This window comes from Caloenas nicobarica, chromosome 4 (assembly GCF_036013445.1).
Source record: "Caloenas nicobarica isolate bCalNic1 chromosome 4, bCalNic1.hap1, whole genome shotgun sequence".
Taxonomy (NCBI): Eukaryota; Metazoa; Chordata; class Aves; order Columbiformes; family Columbidae; genus Caloenas; species Caloenas nicobarica.
The window spans coordinates 736,053-754,657 of NC_088248.1; the positions used below are offsets into that span (position 1 = coordinate 736,053).

Below are 18,605 nucleotides of genomic sequence, written 5' to 3' on the forward strand. Positions count from 1 at the left end.
CAATCTGTTTAGCAAATGTGTGCTCAGGTGGTTACAGCTGGCTGCTGTGTTCTTAATTAAAAGCATTTTAGGGAGGAAAGTCTTGGCTTGAGATGTTAATAATTCCGGGCTCCTAATAATGCTGCATGCTTCTGCCAGCTGCTCACCCTGGCAGTACCACAAGTGCCTGCTATCAGCCCCTGCTGTCAGTCCCACCCTTCCTCACGGGGCTGTGTGTGGCTGGTTTATTTCTTACGGCAAGCGAGAAGCTTCATTGCTTCAGGCTGCCCTTGGTGGCCCTTGCGCCGGCTGCTCGCGGCCGTGCCAGTCAAACAGCTGCTGGTTTGACTTGCTGGAGCGGGAACCGGCGCTGGTGCTCTCTGCCCGGCACGGCTGGGACTGGCAAGTCGTCAGGATTTGCGGCACATCATGAGCAGCACAACTGCGAAGGGCCGGACTCGACTGGTCAGCGCGTTGCTGCGCTGCTGGCAGCACTTGGCGTTTGACAGCTGACTTGAGCGAGCTAAGATACGTGACCCAGCCAGGGCGAGGACGGGGCACTGCGCTGGGGTGACGTGATGCAAGTAAGAGGGGGAATAATTTGGAAAACTGGAGAGAAGGCAGTTTTGTTCACCAAAGTGAAGCCTCGCCGTTTCAAACTTTGACGGGGCTGCTCTCCCGGCTCCTTCCCCGTGCGCCAGCAGTAGCGCAGCCGCAGGACGTGCGGCTGGCGGAAGTTTGTCCCTCGGCGGCGCCGGTCGGGGGCGCGCAGGCGTGGCTCACGTGTGCCGGCGGCGCCGGGCCGGGTGGCGGCAGCATGTCGGGCCGGCAGGGAAACAAGCTGCCCAGCAACCTGCCCCAGCTGCAGAACCTCGTCAAGCGGGACCCCACCTCCTACACCGAGGAGGTAGGAAGCGGAGCGGCGGGAGCCGCGGGCTGTGGCGGGGCGGCGGGGGCAGGCCGGGGCAGCTCGGGGCGGCCGGGGCAGCCCGGGCCGCCCTGCAGCCGCCTCCCGTGTGTCCGCAGTTCCTCCAGCAGTACCACCACTACCAGTCCCACCTGGAGATCTTCACGTTCCAGCCGGACAAGCCCAGCAGGGAGCTGGCGGAGCTGGTGATGTTCCTGGCGCAGGTGAGCCCCTGCCCCGTGCTGCTGCCAGACTGCAGCTGACCAAGGCCTCAGCAGCACTGCTGCCTGTTTCCGGGAATGCAAGTTGTTCTTTGGAGCGTTTGGTAGGGTTTTGTTCGTCTGCCTTCACGCAGGTCGCCCACTGCTACCCGGAGCACATGCTGAGCTTCCCCCAGCAGCTCAAGGACCTGCTCTCCTACCACCACACGGTCCTGGACGCTGACCTGCGCATGGTGAGACCCGCACCCACGTGCTTTGGGCAGACAGAGTCCTGTCCGTAATATATGCCCTTTACTGTTGAGATTTGAGCATATAGCTTGCTTTTTAATTTTAAATAAAGATGGAACTGTGGATTATTATGAATTCTCATTCCCTGTTTTCTCTTACAGACTTTCTGTAAGGCTTTGATCTTGTTAAGAAACAAGAATCTCATAAATCCAACGAGTTTGCTGGAACTCTTCTTTCAGCTGCTGCGGTGTCATGATAAACTTCTCCGAAAAGTAAGCCATGCCTTCAAAAGCTGGTCTTGATTTCCAGTGGGTTTTGACCAACTTGCCAGAAGTAGCGCAGTGCTGGCAGGCAGCTCTTCTCCTTTCCTTAATACCAAAATAAAGTTTAGAGTAGCTCTGCCATTTCAGCAACTGACAGCACCAGAGGCATAGAATCATACAATCATTTTGGTTGGAGAAGACCCGCAAGATCAAATCCAACTGCTAGCCTAACGCTGTCATTAAACTGTGTCCCTAAGAACCTCATTTGTGTGACTTGATCTGTGTCTAATTAGCTGTAGAGGGTGCTGCTGTGAACATGGTTATGTGCTCTTGCAGGCTGGAGCTCTGTCCTGCGTTTGCAGTGAGCAGCTTGAGTAAGTCTGCGGGTGAAACCCATCAAGATGTTGCTCTTGGAGCAGGCCCTAGTGAATTCCATCTGAAAACTGAGTACAGCAACCCAAGCCAAGCCAGCTGCTAAAGCTTTTTTCAGGTTTGCTGGTGTGAAGATGGCAGGAGTTGCTTTGTCACCAGAATTACTAAAGCAGACATCAGAAGGTGCCTGAGTGCAAGAGCGGTGGGAGTTCTTTAAGCCACACTTCATCCCATTCATTGTCCCACCTTCAGTGCAGTTTGTGTTGTAAATTAAGTACACTTTTCAAAGACACGAAAACTAAACATAAGTGTGGATTTAGAGTATAACTTAGTGTTTTTCCAATTGTAACTTAAAAGGGAAACTAATATTAGTGGTGATCACCTTGGTCTCTCACTTCAGTACATCAAGACTTGGGAGAAGTCATAATACATCTGCATTGTTCCCTGTGACTTGTGTAGGTTACTGTCATCTCTCTGTTTTCAGACTCTGTACACTCACATCGTGACAGACATCAAGAATGTCAATGCTAAACACAAAAACAATAAAGTCAACACAGTAAGTATTTCAGATTTCAGAGATACTTGAGTTAAATCTCTCTATATGGTAAAAGACTTAAAATAAGTGCTTCCTAATGTTTTTCTTAGACACTGCAGAACTTCATGTACACGATGTTGAGAGACAGCAATCCCACTGCTGCCAAGATCTCTCTGGATGTGATGATCGAGCTTTACAGAAGGAATATTTGGTAGGTCTGGCAGGCTCGTATTGATTCCCTGGTTATTTTGGGGTGGCCATCCTGACATCACTTGTGGCATGTAGCGCAAAATGTAATGTGGGGGGCAGTGACATACATGTTTTTATTTTCTTGCTATTCCAGTGGGGCTAGGCTTTGTGGAATGTGTTTTAGCTGACAAGAAATACTGTATGCTGTGAAGTCTTACTTATGTTGAGTATTTAATGTTTTAGTTGAAAATGGTATGTAAATTGCACTTCAAACCAAAGCGATGTGCAGCTTGCATTTTTGAGCTTTAGCTCATTAAAGCTGTGAATATTAGCATACAGCTTGTGATGTGCAGTGGAGAGAGGAGTTTTGCCTTTTTTCTTGTTCTCTTAAGTTTCTAAGCTGATTTTAGTTGACTGATCTAATGGGTGCTTTCAGGTTTGGATTTTTTTGTGAAACAATAAGATAGCTTTTTTTGTAGAGACTAGCTTGAAAATTCTTATCTAGGTAAGTATTGAAGGGAATAAAAGCACATTGATGACTGTCAGTGGCTGTTTTGTACCTAATGTTGCTGAATTTTTCTGTTTTATAAAATGCCAGAGCAGATGTTACCCAGTGGTTAGTTGCACAAGAAGATGGCAGTCTGTTCCTTCTGCTTGATTCTTGGCTGTCAAAACACATTAAAGCGGTTCAGTTTGTAACTCCTCTGCTCTTAGTTCTTGCACAGAAATGAACCGTACAGAGATAAAGTGCAACAAGTGACAGTGCCAGTCAGCAGTGTGACTGCTGCTGCCAATGTCCCCAGAACAGATCAGTGGCAGAGCGCTGATGATGCAGGCCTAGAATTCCGTACTTGAGTGGAGTTCCCAGCTGTTTCCATGTGAGTTAAGCTGGGGTGTGAGTTGGTATCTTTCCAGGTGTTGCAGAGAAATGCAGCTGGCAGATGGGACGTGGTGCCAGGGGGTAATTGGGCCCAAGTGTTTTGATGTGTAGCACTCAAGGAAATATCTGTTCTGTGGCATAAATGAAAAAGGTCACAACAGCTGTAAGATTTGTGTGGTGTAGGAGTGGGCTGAGAACTATTTTCTCTAAAAAACAGGGACTTGTGAAAAAAAGTGTTGCTGAAAGGAAAGTACTTTTGCAGTTTTAAAAAGTAGGTTTGTATGTACATGAAATGTAGTATAAAATCAAATTCATTTCTGCAGATTTTACTTCTAAACCCTTATTTTTAGAGCATGCTTTATCTCAAAACTATGCAGCTGCTTTTCTAATGTTAGAATTGTACACTGATTTTTTTTTTTTAATCAGGCAGGGATTTTATTTTTACCAGTGGAAAAAGTGAGAATCTGTGTTTAGTTTTCATCCAGGAGATTCTGTTTCTTCAGCCACAGCATGGACTAGATGGAACATAAATGTCTGTCTGTTTAGATGAAGTCACTGCTGTGTTAGAAGAGTTAAAGAAAATGACAGAAGCCGAACTTTTTTAGCCTGTCTACTTGGAGCACTGGGAGACTTGAGCTTCCTGCTTTTTGGGAGTGTTATTTCATGAGATTTATTTTTCTGAGAACAAATTAAAATTGCCAAACTTTAATGGTGGTTTTCTTTTTTCCAGGAACGATGCCAAAACAGTAAATGTCATCACGACTGCCTGCTTTTCCAAAGTGACAAAGGTGAGAAAAGAATTGCTTCGTGAAGCTGGATGTTACCCAAGTTACCTTCTTCCTGTGTGTGACTTGTTAGTTTGTTACTGCAGTTGCTAACAAGCTCCAGTCATCTTTTTAGTTCTACTTGCTTTATTTTCAAAATGCCACTTGTGTTGTTGAAGGAGGTGGGATTTGGTTCCTGCAGAGCAACAGAATTGAGCCCTTGTCTTACAATAAGTACCGGGCTGCTGTGGGGCAGGCAGGTGTCCAGATCAGCTGTGCAGGAGTTCCTGATTAAGCTGAAGTGGAGCAACTAGATTGAAATTGCTTTGCAGAATGGTAGCAAGAGAATTTGGGTCTCTAAACTTGCCCCAGGCATTGTGGAAGCCCAGCAGCTTTTTGACTCTTAATATGCCTCTGGTTGTTGAGGATGGGCAGCAAAAATTCACTGTGTATGTGCAAAATACTTATGGCATTCAGTCTGTGATTTGGTTTGCTTTCTGTTCATATTCATGCCTGTAAAAAAAAAAAATGGAGGAGTCTTTGTGTAACCTAAGATGTGGATGTATGACTGTTGTAAATACTCTTGTTGGTTTGTCCTGTCCTATATGAACTTAATTTCCTTTTCAGGTATTAGTTGCTAGTTTGAAGTTCTTTCTTGGGAAAGATGAAGATGAGAAACAGGACAGTGACTCAGAGTCTGAGGTGAGTGTTGTGATTAAACCTTCTCTCCATTCTTGATTCTCTCCACAGGTCCCTCATCACAGTGACCCTGGCTGCACCACTCTATCTAGTTCTGTGTTACTCGTTTCCCATCCTGTGTACTCCAGATGTTTGCATGCTTCACAAAAGTTTAATGGTTTTGACAGCTGGCCCCGACTGACAGCGGAATGCCTTGGCTGGCTGTGTACAGACCAATGCTAAGAGTTCCTTTGCTTCCCTCTTGTCCTTGTGAAGGAAGGAATTCATTTGGAAGACCTAAGCAGGGGCTAGTCAGTGTAGTTCATTAAGCTAATGAATTGCTAGATGTGTAATGTGGAATTGTGGGAAGAGGCTTTCAAGTGCTGTGTTGGAAGGTGGTGTAGTTTTTTAGCTGTCTGTCTTCAGTTTTCTCTCTTGGGCTTTATTTCCCATTTATGTACCAATGAACATAATTCAGTTACCCTGAAGGCCGATAGCCTAACAGGATTTCAGTCTACAACCTCCTAATACAGAATAGAATTGTTTGTGACTGAACAATACTGGGTAATTAACCAGCTGTAAATACTACTGTGATAATGTGCTGTTAAATATCGTTGATTTCTCTTGCATATAGGTATGTAGCTAGTTTTACGGAATTGGGACTTTAGATGCCCATATTTCTGTATGATGTTTATATAGGAGAGTTTTCAAATATACTACATGCTCCCGTAAAATACTGTTAGTTTTGGTTTCTCTGATTCCCGTTTGAAGCCTGACTTCGCCTGAGTGTTGTTTTACTGATGTTCTTTCTGAAGGATGATGTTCCCACAGCCAGAGATCTCATGATGCGCTATGCAACCAACAAGAAAACCACCAAGCGCAAGAAGAAACTGGAAAAAGCGATGAAGGTTCTCAAGGTGAGGAAAGTGGTGTCTGACTTGGTGGCGTTTTACCTTAAGCCTTCAAGTGCAGGACTCTTGCTGCCCCTGCCAGCTAGCTGTTGGCATCTCTTCTAGATAAAAGCCTTCAGGTGTTCCAGCATCTGTCAGCCAGGCACAAGATGTTTGTCTGGAAGAGAGATACTTGGAAATGGACTTAGACTAAGTTGTGGATTAGTTCTGCTCTTGGTACCCTTTCTGTGGTCCCCTAATTAGAGAATGTAGTTGCTTGATAAGTAACTATAATGCAGCTCCTGTTGCCTATTAAGTCAGGTGGCTGAAAACCCTATGCAATTGAAAAGGATGATAGTTTACTTGCTAAAATCTAAGTACGTCTTTTAGAAGAGAAGAAGGGTAAATAGCAGCTTTTAACAGCAGCCTGAAGCTGAAGCAGGTGGAGCTTTTTCAGGGAGAGAAGAAAAGTCTCTCTTTTTGCCATGCAGAAACAGAAAAAGAAGAGCAAGCCAGAGGTGTTCAACTTTTCTGCTATTCACTTGATTCATGATCCCCAAGGTATGTATGCATTGTATTTTGTCTTTATTTCAAGTTGTGTCAATCCTAGACACTGAATTTTAGACACAACTTTCAAGGAGAATTAAAGTGACAAGTAGATACTTGTAGCGTGCTTTATCCTAGAGTGTCATAGCATTTACAGAAGTGAGATCAGTCCTGTTGTGATTGTAGTGGAACACCTGTAGATAAGAGGAGGAGTGATATTATATCACCTGCTTCAGGTTGCTACAGATCAGAATGTGGCTCTCTACCTCTTTCTTGTATGTGTGAGGGCCATAGTGATGAACAGGGAGCAGGTTACCTACTATAGCTTATTTGGCTTGCCCCTGTTAAAAAAAGTATTGCTATTACTAGTTTAATATTGCTTGTCTTGTTCTCAGTGTGATCTAGTTGAACCTCTGGGGACTTTGTTTTTCAGATGGACCCAAAATGTATCTAAAAATCTTTAAATATTGACCTAGTGTTTATGATGTTGTGGAACTTGTTCTGGTTTTCCTTTCTGTTGAACCTGTGCACAGCTTCAGACCTTCAATGAGATGAAAAATAAGCAATCAGGAGCAGTTCCCTGGCCACCTTGAATTTCTCCGTGCAAGGACACTGGGGCTTAAAAAAATGAACCAAACTGGCCGCCTTTTTTAACACCGTCCTAATTGAGTTTTGCACTGTGGTCTTTGAGTCTACCACAAACCTATTATTGCTTGTTCTAGACTTTGCAGAGAAGCTACTGAAGCAGCTGGAGAACTGTAAGGAACGATTTGAAGTGAAGATGATGCTCATGGACCTTATATCTAGGCTAGTTGGAATACATGAGGTATGTACTCTGTTAATGTTTGAGTGGTCTGATGGCAGCCAGCCTGGGTTGGGTGGTGGTGTGTGCTCTGGCATTGTGCCTCTGTAATTTTGCTGTATGTTGAAAAATGATGCATGCTCAGGTGTTTGCCAGTGGGCCTTGTGGAATGGCACAGCGGTGTACGTGTGTGGTACTAAGTGAGCTCTGCGAGAGAAACCTGTTGGTCTGTGATAGCTGAGCTGTCTCGACCAAACAGACCTCTGTGCTTCTGGGAGGTTCTTCAAAGGAGAAAGGCTTTGCAAAGGAGTCCAGCAATTGCTTATGTACAGCATGCTGTGGGGTATAGCCAAAGCATGTTAAAAGTTCCTGGAGAGTTTGTTCCTTGGTTGTAATCTGCTCTGCAGGGCAGGGGTGAGACAGTAGTCCTTGTGAGTATCCCAAAGGTTACCGAGAAGGTGGAATTACTCAGTCTGGCTGCATGGATGAACAACACTGAACATAAGGACCGTGAGAAGGCAGGCCAGCTGCTTTCTGACCCCATATTGGGATGACATCCAGGCACACACAGCTTGGCATTTGTGCTCTGTGTTCTGGACAAAGCTCTCCTCTAGTGGCCAGGACATCTGACATGTGGTGTCCCACTGCAGAGACCCAAGTGTTGCTGTGGTGTCTGGCCTCAGTCTGTGCTATTTCCTTGTTGTATGAGGCTTAGGCAGAACTTAACCTGAAGTATGTGTCCTGTAGATAGGAGATCTTGTGAAGTCATGTGGGAGGTGTGCGTATAGGTCTGAGGCTGCTTCAGCAACAAATCTTTTTTCAGGTCTTGCTGGAAAAATTACTGAATGGACTCAGATGCTAAATGCAAGTGCACTTAGCGACAGTCTGTCTGTTTTGGGAGAGAAGGTTGTGTTCCTGTGGCTAAGGGAGGTGGCATACTGTAGGATCATGCAGCAGACTGCACTACTGTGAATGCTGTGCAGTCTCACAAGAACTGTTCTCTGGGTTTCACAGAGCTTAGGACTGAGCTTTATATTTCCTTTGGACAAGTCACTTCCTTTTCTCCACATATTTAAAGCTCAAGAGACTGCATCATGCAATAAAATTGAAGGCATGTGGAGAGCAAGCTGTGTAGAATCACTAATTGTTTTACAGCGTATCAGCCCGTATGAGCCTACGAAGATGATCTCAAGTTAGAAGACAAGAAGCTAATCTATTACAACTTATTTCTTTCCTGCAGCTTTTTCTTTTTAACTTCTACCCCTTCATTCAGAGATTCCTCCAGCCCCATCAGAGAGGTAAGTAGCTACTAGCAGATAATGCTGCCGGTCCATCATGCCACATGTACGGTCAGTTCCTGGAAGTGATGCTGTGAATGAATAGGCAGCAGTAGCTTAGTAGGAATTGAGAGTAGTCCAGAGGCTGCGGATGAAGCGAGAAGCGCTGACTGCCACAAGTGCAGAGCACTTAGTACTTGAATGGAAGCTGTGTGCACTCAATGCTTCTTACTTGCGCACTTGAGAAATGCCAGCAATGGAAACTGCTGATTCGCTGGTTCCAGAGCAAATCCTGACTAGTTGAGCAAAGCATCGGTGTCCTTTGCTATTTTCTTTTAGTCATGTTTCACTCTAGTTGTAGAGCATTCCTTCTCGTCTTAGCTGTCTATGAAGGGCCTGTGCTGCTGCTGAGGTGGAGACAAAGTGAGTTCCTAATGCTTGGTGGCAAAGGAGAAATAGTCATCCCAAGTAACTTCAGACTGAAATGGCTCTGAGACTCAGACTGAGCAGCCTGTTGAGGTGTTTTGGCGGATGCATTATCAGCCAGAGTAAGCTGCAGCAGTATACTTTGACTTCTTCCCACTTTTTTTTTTTCCCCTTCCAGAAGTGACAAAGATTCTTCTGTTTGCTGCACAAGCTTCACATCAGCTGGTGCCACCTGAGGTCAGTACTCCTAGATTGGGTCATGTTAAAAATGGACAGCGAGCCAGCGTAGAGATATAACTAGTGCATTTGTGGGGAGGGGGTGGAAGGGAATCTGGTCAGCTTCTTTGTTTTGAAAAGCTTGTGGTAATTTTGGCTACTTCCGAAAGTTCCAAGGAGTGGTTTTTGGTAAAGGGAACCAACCCCCATGTCCAGTGACTTAATTTCTGTATGACAAGTTGTCTAGAAAAAGTTTACAGGCTATACAGGTGAATTCTGAGTTGTATCTTTCTGTGAAAAGGGCTCTAAGTAATTAATAATGTTCAAAATTTTATTAAATATGCAGTAAGTTTATTTGACCTTTTTTATTTCAGATTATCCAGTCAGTGTTAATGACAATTGCCAACAACTTCGTCACTGACAAGAATTCTGGAGAGGTTATGACCGTAGGGTGGGTACAGAATCTCACAAAAACTGTAAAACTCACTCAGTGTGGAAAAAAGATTTTGTGTTTAAACCACTTGAGATAGTTCTGTCATCCATACTATGCTTTCAAGAATCCACTTGAGAAAAAACAAGTTAGGACATTATTTCTATGTGAACTTTCTCTTTTGTTGGCAGTCCTCTAAATTCTCCTGAATGATGGGTTTTGGTACTTAGAGTTAAGACTTCAGCTCTTTTGGATTTCATGATGGTGCATTTTTTTGCTTTCTCCTTTGGTCTTGTATTTTTCCTTCCCAGATATTGTTCCTACTTTGAGGGCAAACATCTTGCCTGTGAATTAAAATACCCTTTGTAAATATTCAGTGAGTGGATAGCATCATAATTCAGGACTCAAAATTGTCATGTGTGGTAGATGAAATTTCACTACTGACAAGTTTAACTGTTGCTGTTAGTGAAACCGCTATGTGCTTTGATTAGTCAAGAGAGGTATTTGTGGAAGCTCTGGTACAGGTGCAGTAGAGAATGAGCAGTAATTTTGGGAGAGCTGAGCTGTTCCTCGAGAAGACGAAGCAGTTGACAGGGGAAGACTACTGTGCACTGCTGCATTTGGAATGTTTTGTGAGCTATTTCTTTACTTCCTGATGTGGTTTTAATCCAGGTATGAATTTAGTAAGAGTGTGCATGAAGATGGTTTAAAAAGGAACTCGTACGAGCACATGGACTTCTGTTATGCTGTCCTTTGCCTGCTTGTGGTTGACTCCAGAACTGTGGTAATTTTTCTTGGTGACTCTGAGTGCTTTTGCTGGTCTGCTTGGACCCAGACTTCAGTTGCAGAATCCTGAGGTCTGAGATAAAATAATAGCTGGAAAATACAGAGCATGGGCAAATGTATAAGGGTTTGAGGAATTACAGCATGGAGAGTACCTTGTGATGTTCTTCTCTATTAAACTAAAAGTTGTATAAATGCTGCATAAGGCTCTTGAAGTTCCAGACAATTCAGCCTCTTAGTGGGCCAGTAGGAGCCTTTCCCAACTGTGGTGTTCAGAACATGTTTCACTTTCCATTTTTTAGAATCAATGCAATAAAAGAAATCACTGCAAGATGTCCATTAGCCATGACTGAAGATCTGCTCCAAGACCTCGTTCAGTACAAGACTCATAAAAATAAAAGTAAGTCTATTACATGGATATGACTTCTGGATCATGTTTTTCTCCTATCATCTGGTTCTCCATTGTTGTAGCCTTTATAATAATAATAATAATAATGCTTTATTTTTATATGAGCTGAGAGATATGATTTTCAATATGTCTGAATTTCTCTGTATTTGGAGTGCATATACCTAAGAGACTAAACAGTTGAGAGTAGTTATGGTGGGGGATCTGAGAGCTCAAGAAGGGAAACTGCTTGCTAATAAAGATTTGGCCCCAAGTAAGAGCTGGGTCCTGCATTGGAGAAATCGGCAGGAGCTGTAACTTCAGAAAATGTGTGAGGGGGCTGTCAATACTGATTGAGTGACCTTTCAGTTTGTTCAAGATTCTGCTTTTCTGTACTTATTCCTGATTATTTTTTTCTCTGGGTAGATGTGATGATGTCTGCAAGAACTCTGATACACCTTTTCCGTTCACTGAATCCAGAGATGCTGCAGAAGAAATTCAGAGTAAGTGTTCCATGCATGTTGCATTCACTGTAAACATAGGCTTGTGCACGGAAAAAAATGAGAACTAATCTCCTAGCCTCTTGAGAATGAGGCGGGATCGTGTGTTTCCTCCCTCTGCCTGTTCCCTTGCTGCATTTTGATGTGGTACTTTCTTCTTTCAAGACTTAGTTCAGATTTATCAAACTCCTTGATGGAACATGCTTGAGAAGCTTGACTATTGTGGTGGGTGCACTTGATCCCCCAAACCCTGAATTACTCCCCCACGACAACTATCTTCCTAGAGTTAGTTCAACTTTTCAGTAATTCAAAATCTTTTATCATCAGGTGGAATTTTATCTTTTCTACCTGCATCCTCCTCTCTCGCAGCTTTTTTTTTTAATGGTTTTGTGGGCATTAAAATAGCAGCCTGCTGAACATGTATTTTGTTTGCTTACAGGGTAAGCCTACTGAGGCCTCTGTGGAAGCCAGGATTCATGAGTATGGGGAGCTGGATGCCAAAGATTATATTCCAGGAGCAGAAGTACTGGATGTTGAGAGTCAAAAGGAAAAGGGAGGAAACCAAGAGGAAGGTTGGCTTTTTTTCTATATTACTTCTATTCTGTGTCATTGTAACTAAGTTTTTATTTGGACATAAACCCTGGTGTTTCTGCATTTAATTTCTTGCTGTAGTATGCTGTGTGGCTAGCAAACGTCTGTATTTGTTTGCCTCCTTGTTTAGATTATGGGGGGCAGAGATGGGGTACACCATTGCTAAGCAGTGTTACAAGGAGTGTCTGAAAACTGGCTCTTCAGAGACTGTCCCAAATGCACTTTGTTTTGAGCATCTTGAACATCAAATGAGAGTTAAGCTTTGCAATGCACAGCAATAAGGTGCATGGTGCTGTAACACTGACTTGTTGCCAGCCGCTTTGGATATTTTCTGTGGCTTGGTTTTGAGTGTATGAGATGTATATAAATGCATTTCCTGCTAAGGCTCTGATGGCTATTCTAGGTTGGTTATAAACTCATAATTAAGAAATGTATTAAGAAAATGCAGCTCACAGGAATGACAAAATACACCAGGTGTTTTAAGCAGTCTGTTCTATGGGGGTGTGTGTTTAAAAAGGTTTTACACAGCTGTATGATATGCAATTATCACTATAAAAATTAGTGTCCACAGCTGAATGTGTGATGTGGGTGCACTGAAAAATCCAAGCTGAGACACTTTGCACAGCTTTAAATCAGTCACATGCCAGATGGAATTTGGTAGCTGAACTTGCCAGGGGGTAAAAGCATGGGAGCTGCTGGTCTGTTCAACTATGGATGTCTTTGCTAATTGTGAGTGACTTATCAATCAGATGCGTGAGTACTTTTTGTCTTAGTCATGTCAGTGTAGTTGTAAGGCTGGGATGCTGAGGCCTACAGCTCGTTTGGTTTTGGTTTGCATGGCCCTGGGCATCAGTGCAGTTAGCAGATTGGTAGTGAGAGGCAGCGAGAGCTTGGGAAGCAATCTGACATTATTTGGAATGTAAGATGTCAAGATGAATCTGTATTAACAGCTCTGTGCACTTCTTCCCTGAGCAGATGGATGGGAAAGTGCTAGTCTGAGTGAGGAAGACAATGAAGATGGAGAATGGATTGATGTGCGTCACTCCTCAGATGAGGAGCAGCAAGAAGTAGTAAGTTCTATGTGTCTTCTACCCCAAATACAAGTGAATGTTAATATTGCACCAGATTATCTTGCTTTTTACCTTCGAGTGGCTGCTCATAACTAATGTACAGGGCTGTGGAGTTACTTGACCAGAATCAGAGAGGTTTAAAGATGATTTAATACCTGTGCTGAAGTACACATGTGTAGTCAGGGTGAGAGGAGGAGAGATGGGGTAATTCTGTTTCAGTACTGAATTCCTTCAAAACTGACATGTACATAAGTGCTTTTTTGATTCTGAAATATGAAGGACTGGACTTACTTCGTTCTTCTGATACTACATGTTGAATATAAGACTGAAGAATCTTAGCAGCTGGTTGTAGCACTTCCCAGTAGTATTTGCCCCTACATGGGTATTTGGGAGGCAAGGCTCATGGATTATGGACAGAAGTGGTTTGCAAAGCTCTGGATGATTATTCTTTTGTGCTTTTTCAAAAGGCAGAGAAGATAAAAAGCATGCCCATAGAGGAACGAAAAGCCAAAGCTGCAGCAGTCAGTACAAGCAGGCTGCTAACTCAAGAGGACTTCCACAAAATACGCCTTGCCCAGCTCTCCAAAGAACTTAATTCTGCACCCGGCAAAGGTGCGAAAAGGAAAAACATTGAAATAGATGATGAAGAGGAGGAGGGCAGGTAGGATATTGAATATTGATGCATGCTTTCTCTTCCTTGTTACCTGGTCATAGACCTTTTAATTGCAGCAGGGTACACAGCTTTGCTCTTGGTCAGTACTTTCCCTTGGTGACAAGTGGCAAACAGCCACACAGCCCGGAAGGGCTCCTGGCCCTGGGGATCCGCCAAAGTTTCCAGGAAGGCGGCGGTGTGAGCTGGGGGAGAGGCAGGGCAGGGTCAGGAGGGTACTTTGGTTTTCTTACCAGATCAAGTTTTGTGTGTCATGGCCTTTTGTTATTTTTTTTCTATATAGGGGAGAGTTGCTTTCACTGAGAGATATTGAACATCTTCATAAGAAGCCTAAATCCGACAAGGAGACCAGATTAGCAACTGCAATGGTGAGGAACTTGGCTAATTTCTTATTCTGCCTTTGCAGATTTGGGGATATCTCTGTCTCCTGCAGAAGGTAGGAGGTGATGGGGTTGTATCTGTAAGATGAGTGCCATTTGTGTTTTGAGAAATGCTTTGTATGGTTTTGTGCTGTTGCATCTGGGCTGTGACAGATGAACAACCTTGTGCTGGTCACCATGACAGACACACTCAGTTTTCACTGGAATGTAATTAATACAGCCAGCATTGTAAAATGCATGTAACACACACCAGAAGTCATAACAATCCTGAATTTCTTGTTACTGCCATGGAACCTTTGCAGCTGATGTTAACTGTTGGGAAAGGAAAATGACCCCCCTGTTATATGACATTGTCTATTCTAGGCTGGAAAAACAGACAGGAAAGAATTTGTGAAAAAGAAAACAAGAATTAACCCATTTGCCAGTTCGTCCAACAAAGAAAAGCAAAAGAACAAGAACTTCATGATGATGAGATACAGCCATAGTGTCCGGACGAAAAATAAGCGTTCTTTCAGGGAAAAACAGGTAATAGTAATACTGAGAACAGCTGGGGCAGTCTGATCAGTAAACTTACAGTGCAGGTGAAGTGCCATCTATCCTGTGCCATAAATCTTTGTTTCATTTGATGATTTAATTGCTGGAAAGGATTGTGGACTGGGTGGCTTCCCTTGAATCCTACCCAGAGGAGGCATATCAGAGATAGTGGCAGTGAAGAATGCTTTTGTCAGTCTCTTGTCTTCAATATGCATTGAGGACCAGGCCCTGTTGCAAAGTCACACGTAGGTTAGGAAGACGATGGTATGGCTTGTTTTCCTTTATATAACCTCAAGCAGATCATATTAGAACCCTGACTATAATCCTGTGACATAAGAAATATTTCCCTGATATGGAGTTGTATTTTAGGACAAGCTTTTTTTAGTGTGTTGCTTCTCTCTCCATATTCGTTCTTTGACCTTTCTCCTATTACTGTCACACTGTGGAGTTGGCTGTCCTGGCCTTGGTCATCTAATAGCTTGTCACAAATGTACTGAAAGCACAGGTGTAAATACCTATTGGAAACTCCTGAGGAAAAAAACAAGCACTTTGGTTCAGCCTGCCAGAGTGGTTTCACGATGTGCTGCCTCAGTGGTGAAGGCTCTCGGCCTCTTCCTCAGCTTGAAGCTTGGCAGCTGTTTGCCGAGCGCTGGTGTAGGCACGTTGCTGTGCGCTGCCGTCTCACCTGGGCAGGGAGGGTCTGCGCTACCACCACCCATCTGCCTTAAATCCTTTTAGCCAACCTGGCAGGTGGCCAGTCTGGGGTGTTACAGGGTGTTATAAAATACAGCTCCTTTGAACATCTTCCAGGAAGAACTTGGAGAATAATCTAATCATGCAGGGGTTTTGTTTGTGTTAGTTTTTGTTTTATTGCTAGGTTCTGTGTTGTGCTAGAGCATGTTCAGATGCTGCTTTTATAAATCCTCCTTTGTGAGTTGTTTCCAGGATCAATATCATAAAGAGAATGTATATTTGTCTGCAATATGTTGCCTAAGAGCAGCAAGACTGAAAGTGTTCATAGACTCAATAGAGAGAACGTATCTTAAGTGTTTATCTGAAACAGGAAGACTTGGACTAATATCCTCTGTAGTCTTTTTATTTGCCATCATTCTGCCTCACCCCAAATAAGGCTGTCCACATTGACCCAGCTCTCAAAACACACAAAAACTGTAGCAAGTGGACAATCTAGGCATTTTTAGGAAATGGCTGCTTAAAATAATTCTTATGCTTGGTTCACAAAAAAACCAACTTGAGTGGTTTCAGTCCTTACTCCTGATAAATGCTTCAAGTTTAAATGTAACAGCTAAACAAGGAAAGAATACTTTTTCATACTTTTTCACTGAAATTAGGCTATAGCATCAGTGGCTCTGTTGACTATAATTTGGAAATACTTGTTAAAAGTGAGTTGGAGTACATTGTTGTAGGATACTGTGTTCTGCTGCCCTCTTTGGTGGTAGAATAAAACAGACTGTCTATATTCCAGAGCTAAATCCCCCAATCAACTAAACCAGGTCTGAAAAACACAACAAAGTTTCTTAGAAGTGATATGGCACTTGTAAAAAATTCTAGCATCCCTCCTTGCCTCCCTTGGAAAGAAGCTTTGCAATAATTTTAAAAATGCCATTTAATCCTGCTTACCTCTGAGCTGGACTGAAGTTTTTTCTTGGTCTCTTCTAATTGAATGCGTCAGTAGAAGAACAGTTTACATTACTCTTATCTTGTTCTTTATATATGTTCTGCTAATGATGTACTGAAACACTTTATTTGAAGCCCAACTCTTTGCTTAATTGTACTATTATGTTTAGCTAAGAGTTAAGTAACCGCAGTATTTCTGCCACTGTAGTTGTCTGTGTTTGCCAATTACTGCTCCCAGTTTTAGCTGGTAAGCTGTTAGCGTTTGTCTCAGAGGTTAAATAAATAGTTTCAGGAATTTTCCTTAGCAGTGTCCTTAATCATTAAAAATAGGTTAATGGGACTTAAGTAGATCTTTCTGAAAAATTCTACCCAAACTTCTTAATCATAGAGCTGAAAATGCTACCCTGCTCTTGTTTTCTGTAGAAATTTATAGAAATTATTTCAGTTGCATCCTGATATTTTATTACTTTCTGGTTTCTTGGGTCAGATTCAGTCCGTCTACATTCATGGACATGTTTCAGTGGCTTTTAAACTTAAGTACAAGTAGTTACAGAACAGCAGTAGGAAAGACATGGGTATGGCCAGGGCTTCTGTTCATTAACGGTTGTCTACTCTGTGCTGTTATGTTTTTGCTGTTTCCTGAGTCAGCCGGTTTTAAGCTAATTGAGGCTCAGTTTTCATCTTGCAGTCCCACCTTACCTGCAGTATACAAAAATCACAGAATCACAGAATCACAGAATGTTAGGGATTGGAAGGGACCTCAAAAGATCATCTAGTCCAATCCCCCTGCCAGAGCAGGAAAACTTAGGTGAGGTTACACAGGAAGGCGTCCAGGCGGGTTTTGAATGTCTCCAGAGGAGGAGAATCCACAACCCCCCTGGGCAGCCTGTTCCAGTGCTCTGTCACCCTCACTGAGAAGAAGTTTCTTCTCACATTTAAGTGGAACCTCTTGTGTTCCAGCTTGAACCCATTACCCCTTGTCTTACTGTTGGTTGTCACTGAGAAGAGCCTAGCTCCATCCTCGTGACACCCACCCTTTATATATTTATAAACATTAATGAGGTCACCCCTCAGTCTCCTCTTCTGCAAGCTAAAGAGACCCAGCTCCCTCAGCCTTTCCTCATAAGGGAGATGCTCCACTCCCTTAATCATCTTTGTGGCCCTGCGCTGGACTCTCTCCAGCAGTTCTCTGTCCTTCTTGAACTGAGGGGCCCAGAACTGGACACAATATTCCAGATGAGGTCTCACCAGGGCAGAGTAGAGGGGAAGGAGAACCTCTCTGGACCTACTAACCACCCCCCTTCTAATACACCCCAGGATGCCATTGGCCTTCTTGGCCACAAGGGCACAGTGCTGGCTCATGGTCATCCTGCTGTCCACCAGGACCCCCAGGTCTCTTTCCCCTACACTGCTCTCTAATAGGTCATTCCCCAACCTGTACTGGAACCTGGGGTTGTTCCTGCCCAGATGCAAGACTCTACATTTCCCCTTGTTATATTTCATTAAATTTTTCCCCGCCCAACTCTCTAGCCTGTCCAGATCTCGCTGGATGGCAGCACAGCCTTCTGGCGTGTCAGCCACTCCTCCCAGCTTGGTGTCATCAGCAAACTTGCTGATAGTACACTCAATTCCCTCATCCAAGTCATTGATGAATATATTGAACAGCTGCTGATGAATATATTGAAAAGCTGCAGTACAAATGGTGCGAGCAGCTAGATGTAGATTTCTCTTACAAAATTTGGTCTGTTTACCAAAAATTTTTCTTTCTGAATGAGTAGTAATTTTTCATTTTGGTGCAGTGATCTTGTCTACAAATGTATCTGGTTTGGTAAAGTAGCAGTGGGATACATCTGTGTGGTGGGCATATTGAAAAGGGTTATTGATGTGATAGTGGTGTTGTCTCAATATTATTCTTCTTACCTGAATATTCCACTCATTTCATATTTAGCTGGCTCTTCGAGATGCACTTCTGAAGAAGAGAAAACGGCTGCTGAAATAGCAAAACAAGAATGGATTATTTAATCACCCTTGAAGAAGTAGCCCTAGAAATGCTTATCTACCACCCCAAAAAAGACTGAAATGCATTATTGGATTTATCTCTATTCAGAATTAAAATTGAACACTTAGAAGCTGTTGGATATTGCTTCTATAGGACAGACTGAAGAGGCCTTAATCCTTGCAGGATTTGGATTTTTTTTTGTGTTGTAGGGAACAAGGCAATTCTTATATTGACTATAAATTGCAGATGGTTTTGTATGGGAGTATGAAAATATACAAACTTGTTGTTAAAAAAAAATTACTCGGACCAATTAAACAAGTAATTGGAAAGAAAAAGATATTCTGGCTCATTCTATAAAGCAAGTGTTTATGTCTGTACCTGTGTATACATGGAATTTTTATTTTACAGACTGAGTAAGCCATTTCCTAAGCAGCTGTTTTCTATCTGTTTAAACA

The 18,605-nt window shown here is 43.1% G+C and overlaps 1 protein-coding gene across 1 annotated transcript; it reads left to right on the forward strand.

Annotated features, from left to right (window-relative positions):
* The first annotated feature begins 746 nt into the window (after positions 1-746).
* Positions 747-18,451, forward strand: SDAD1 (SDA1 domain containing 1). The gene is made up of 22 exons (XM_065634451.1): positions 747-886; positions 1,006-1,110; positions 1,242-1,340; positions 1,497-1,607; positions 2,455-2,526; positions 2,616-2,716; positions 4,305-4,362; positions 4,966-5,040; positions 5,832-5,933; positions 6,398-6,467; positions 7,175-7,278; positions 8,495-8,552; positions 9,136-9,194; positions 9,548-9,624; positions 10,689-10,786; positions 11,198-11,274; positions 11,711-11,843; positions 12,838-12,932; positions 13,400-13,593; positions 13,886-13,970; positions 14,346-14,507; positions 18,100-18,451. The coding sequence occupies exons 1-22, from the start codon at positions 797-799 to the stop codon at positions 18,148-18,150; spliced, it is 2,076 nt and encodes a 691-aa protein (XP_065490523.1). The 5' UTR covers positions 747-796; the 3' UTR covers positions 18,151-18,451.
* The last annotated feature ends 154 nt before the right edge of the window (positions 18,452-18,605 follow it).

Bases quoted from the DNA above. Each gene is read 5' to 3' on its own strand.
- SDAD1 (XM_065634451.1), top strand. From the start codon at position 797: ATGTCGGGCCGGCAGGGAAACAAGCTGCCCAGCAACCTGCCCCAGCTG. The intron at 1,341-1,496 runs GTGAGACCCGCA...TTTCTCTTACAG, and splicing joins TGGACGCTGACCTGCGCATG to ACTTTCTGTAAGGCTTTGAT. The intron at 4,363-4,965 runs GTGAGAAAAGAA...TTTCCTTTTCAG, and splicing joins GCTTTTCCAAAGTGACAAAG to GTATTAGTTGCTAGTTTGAA.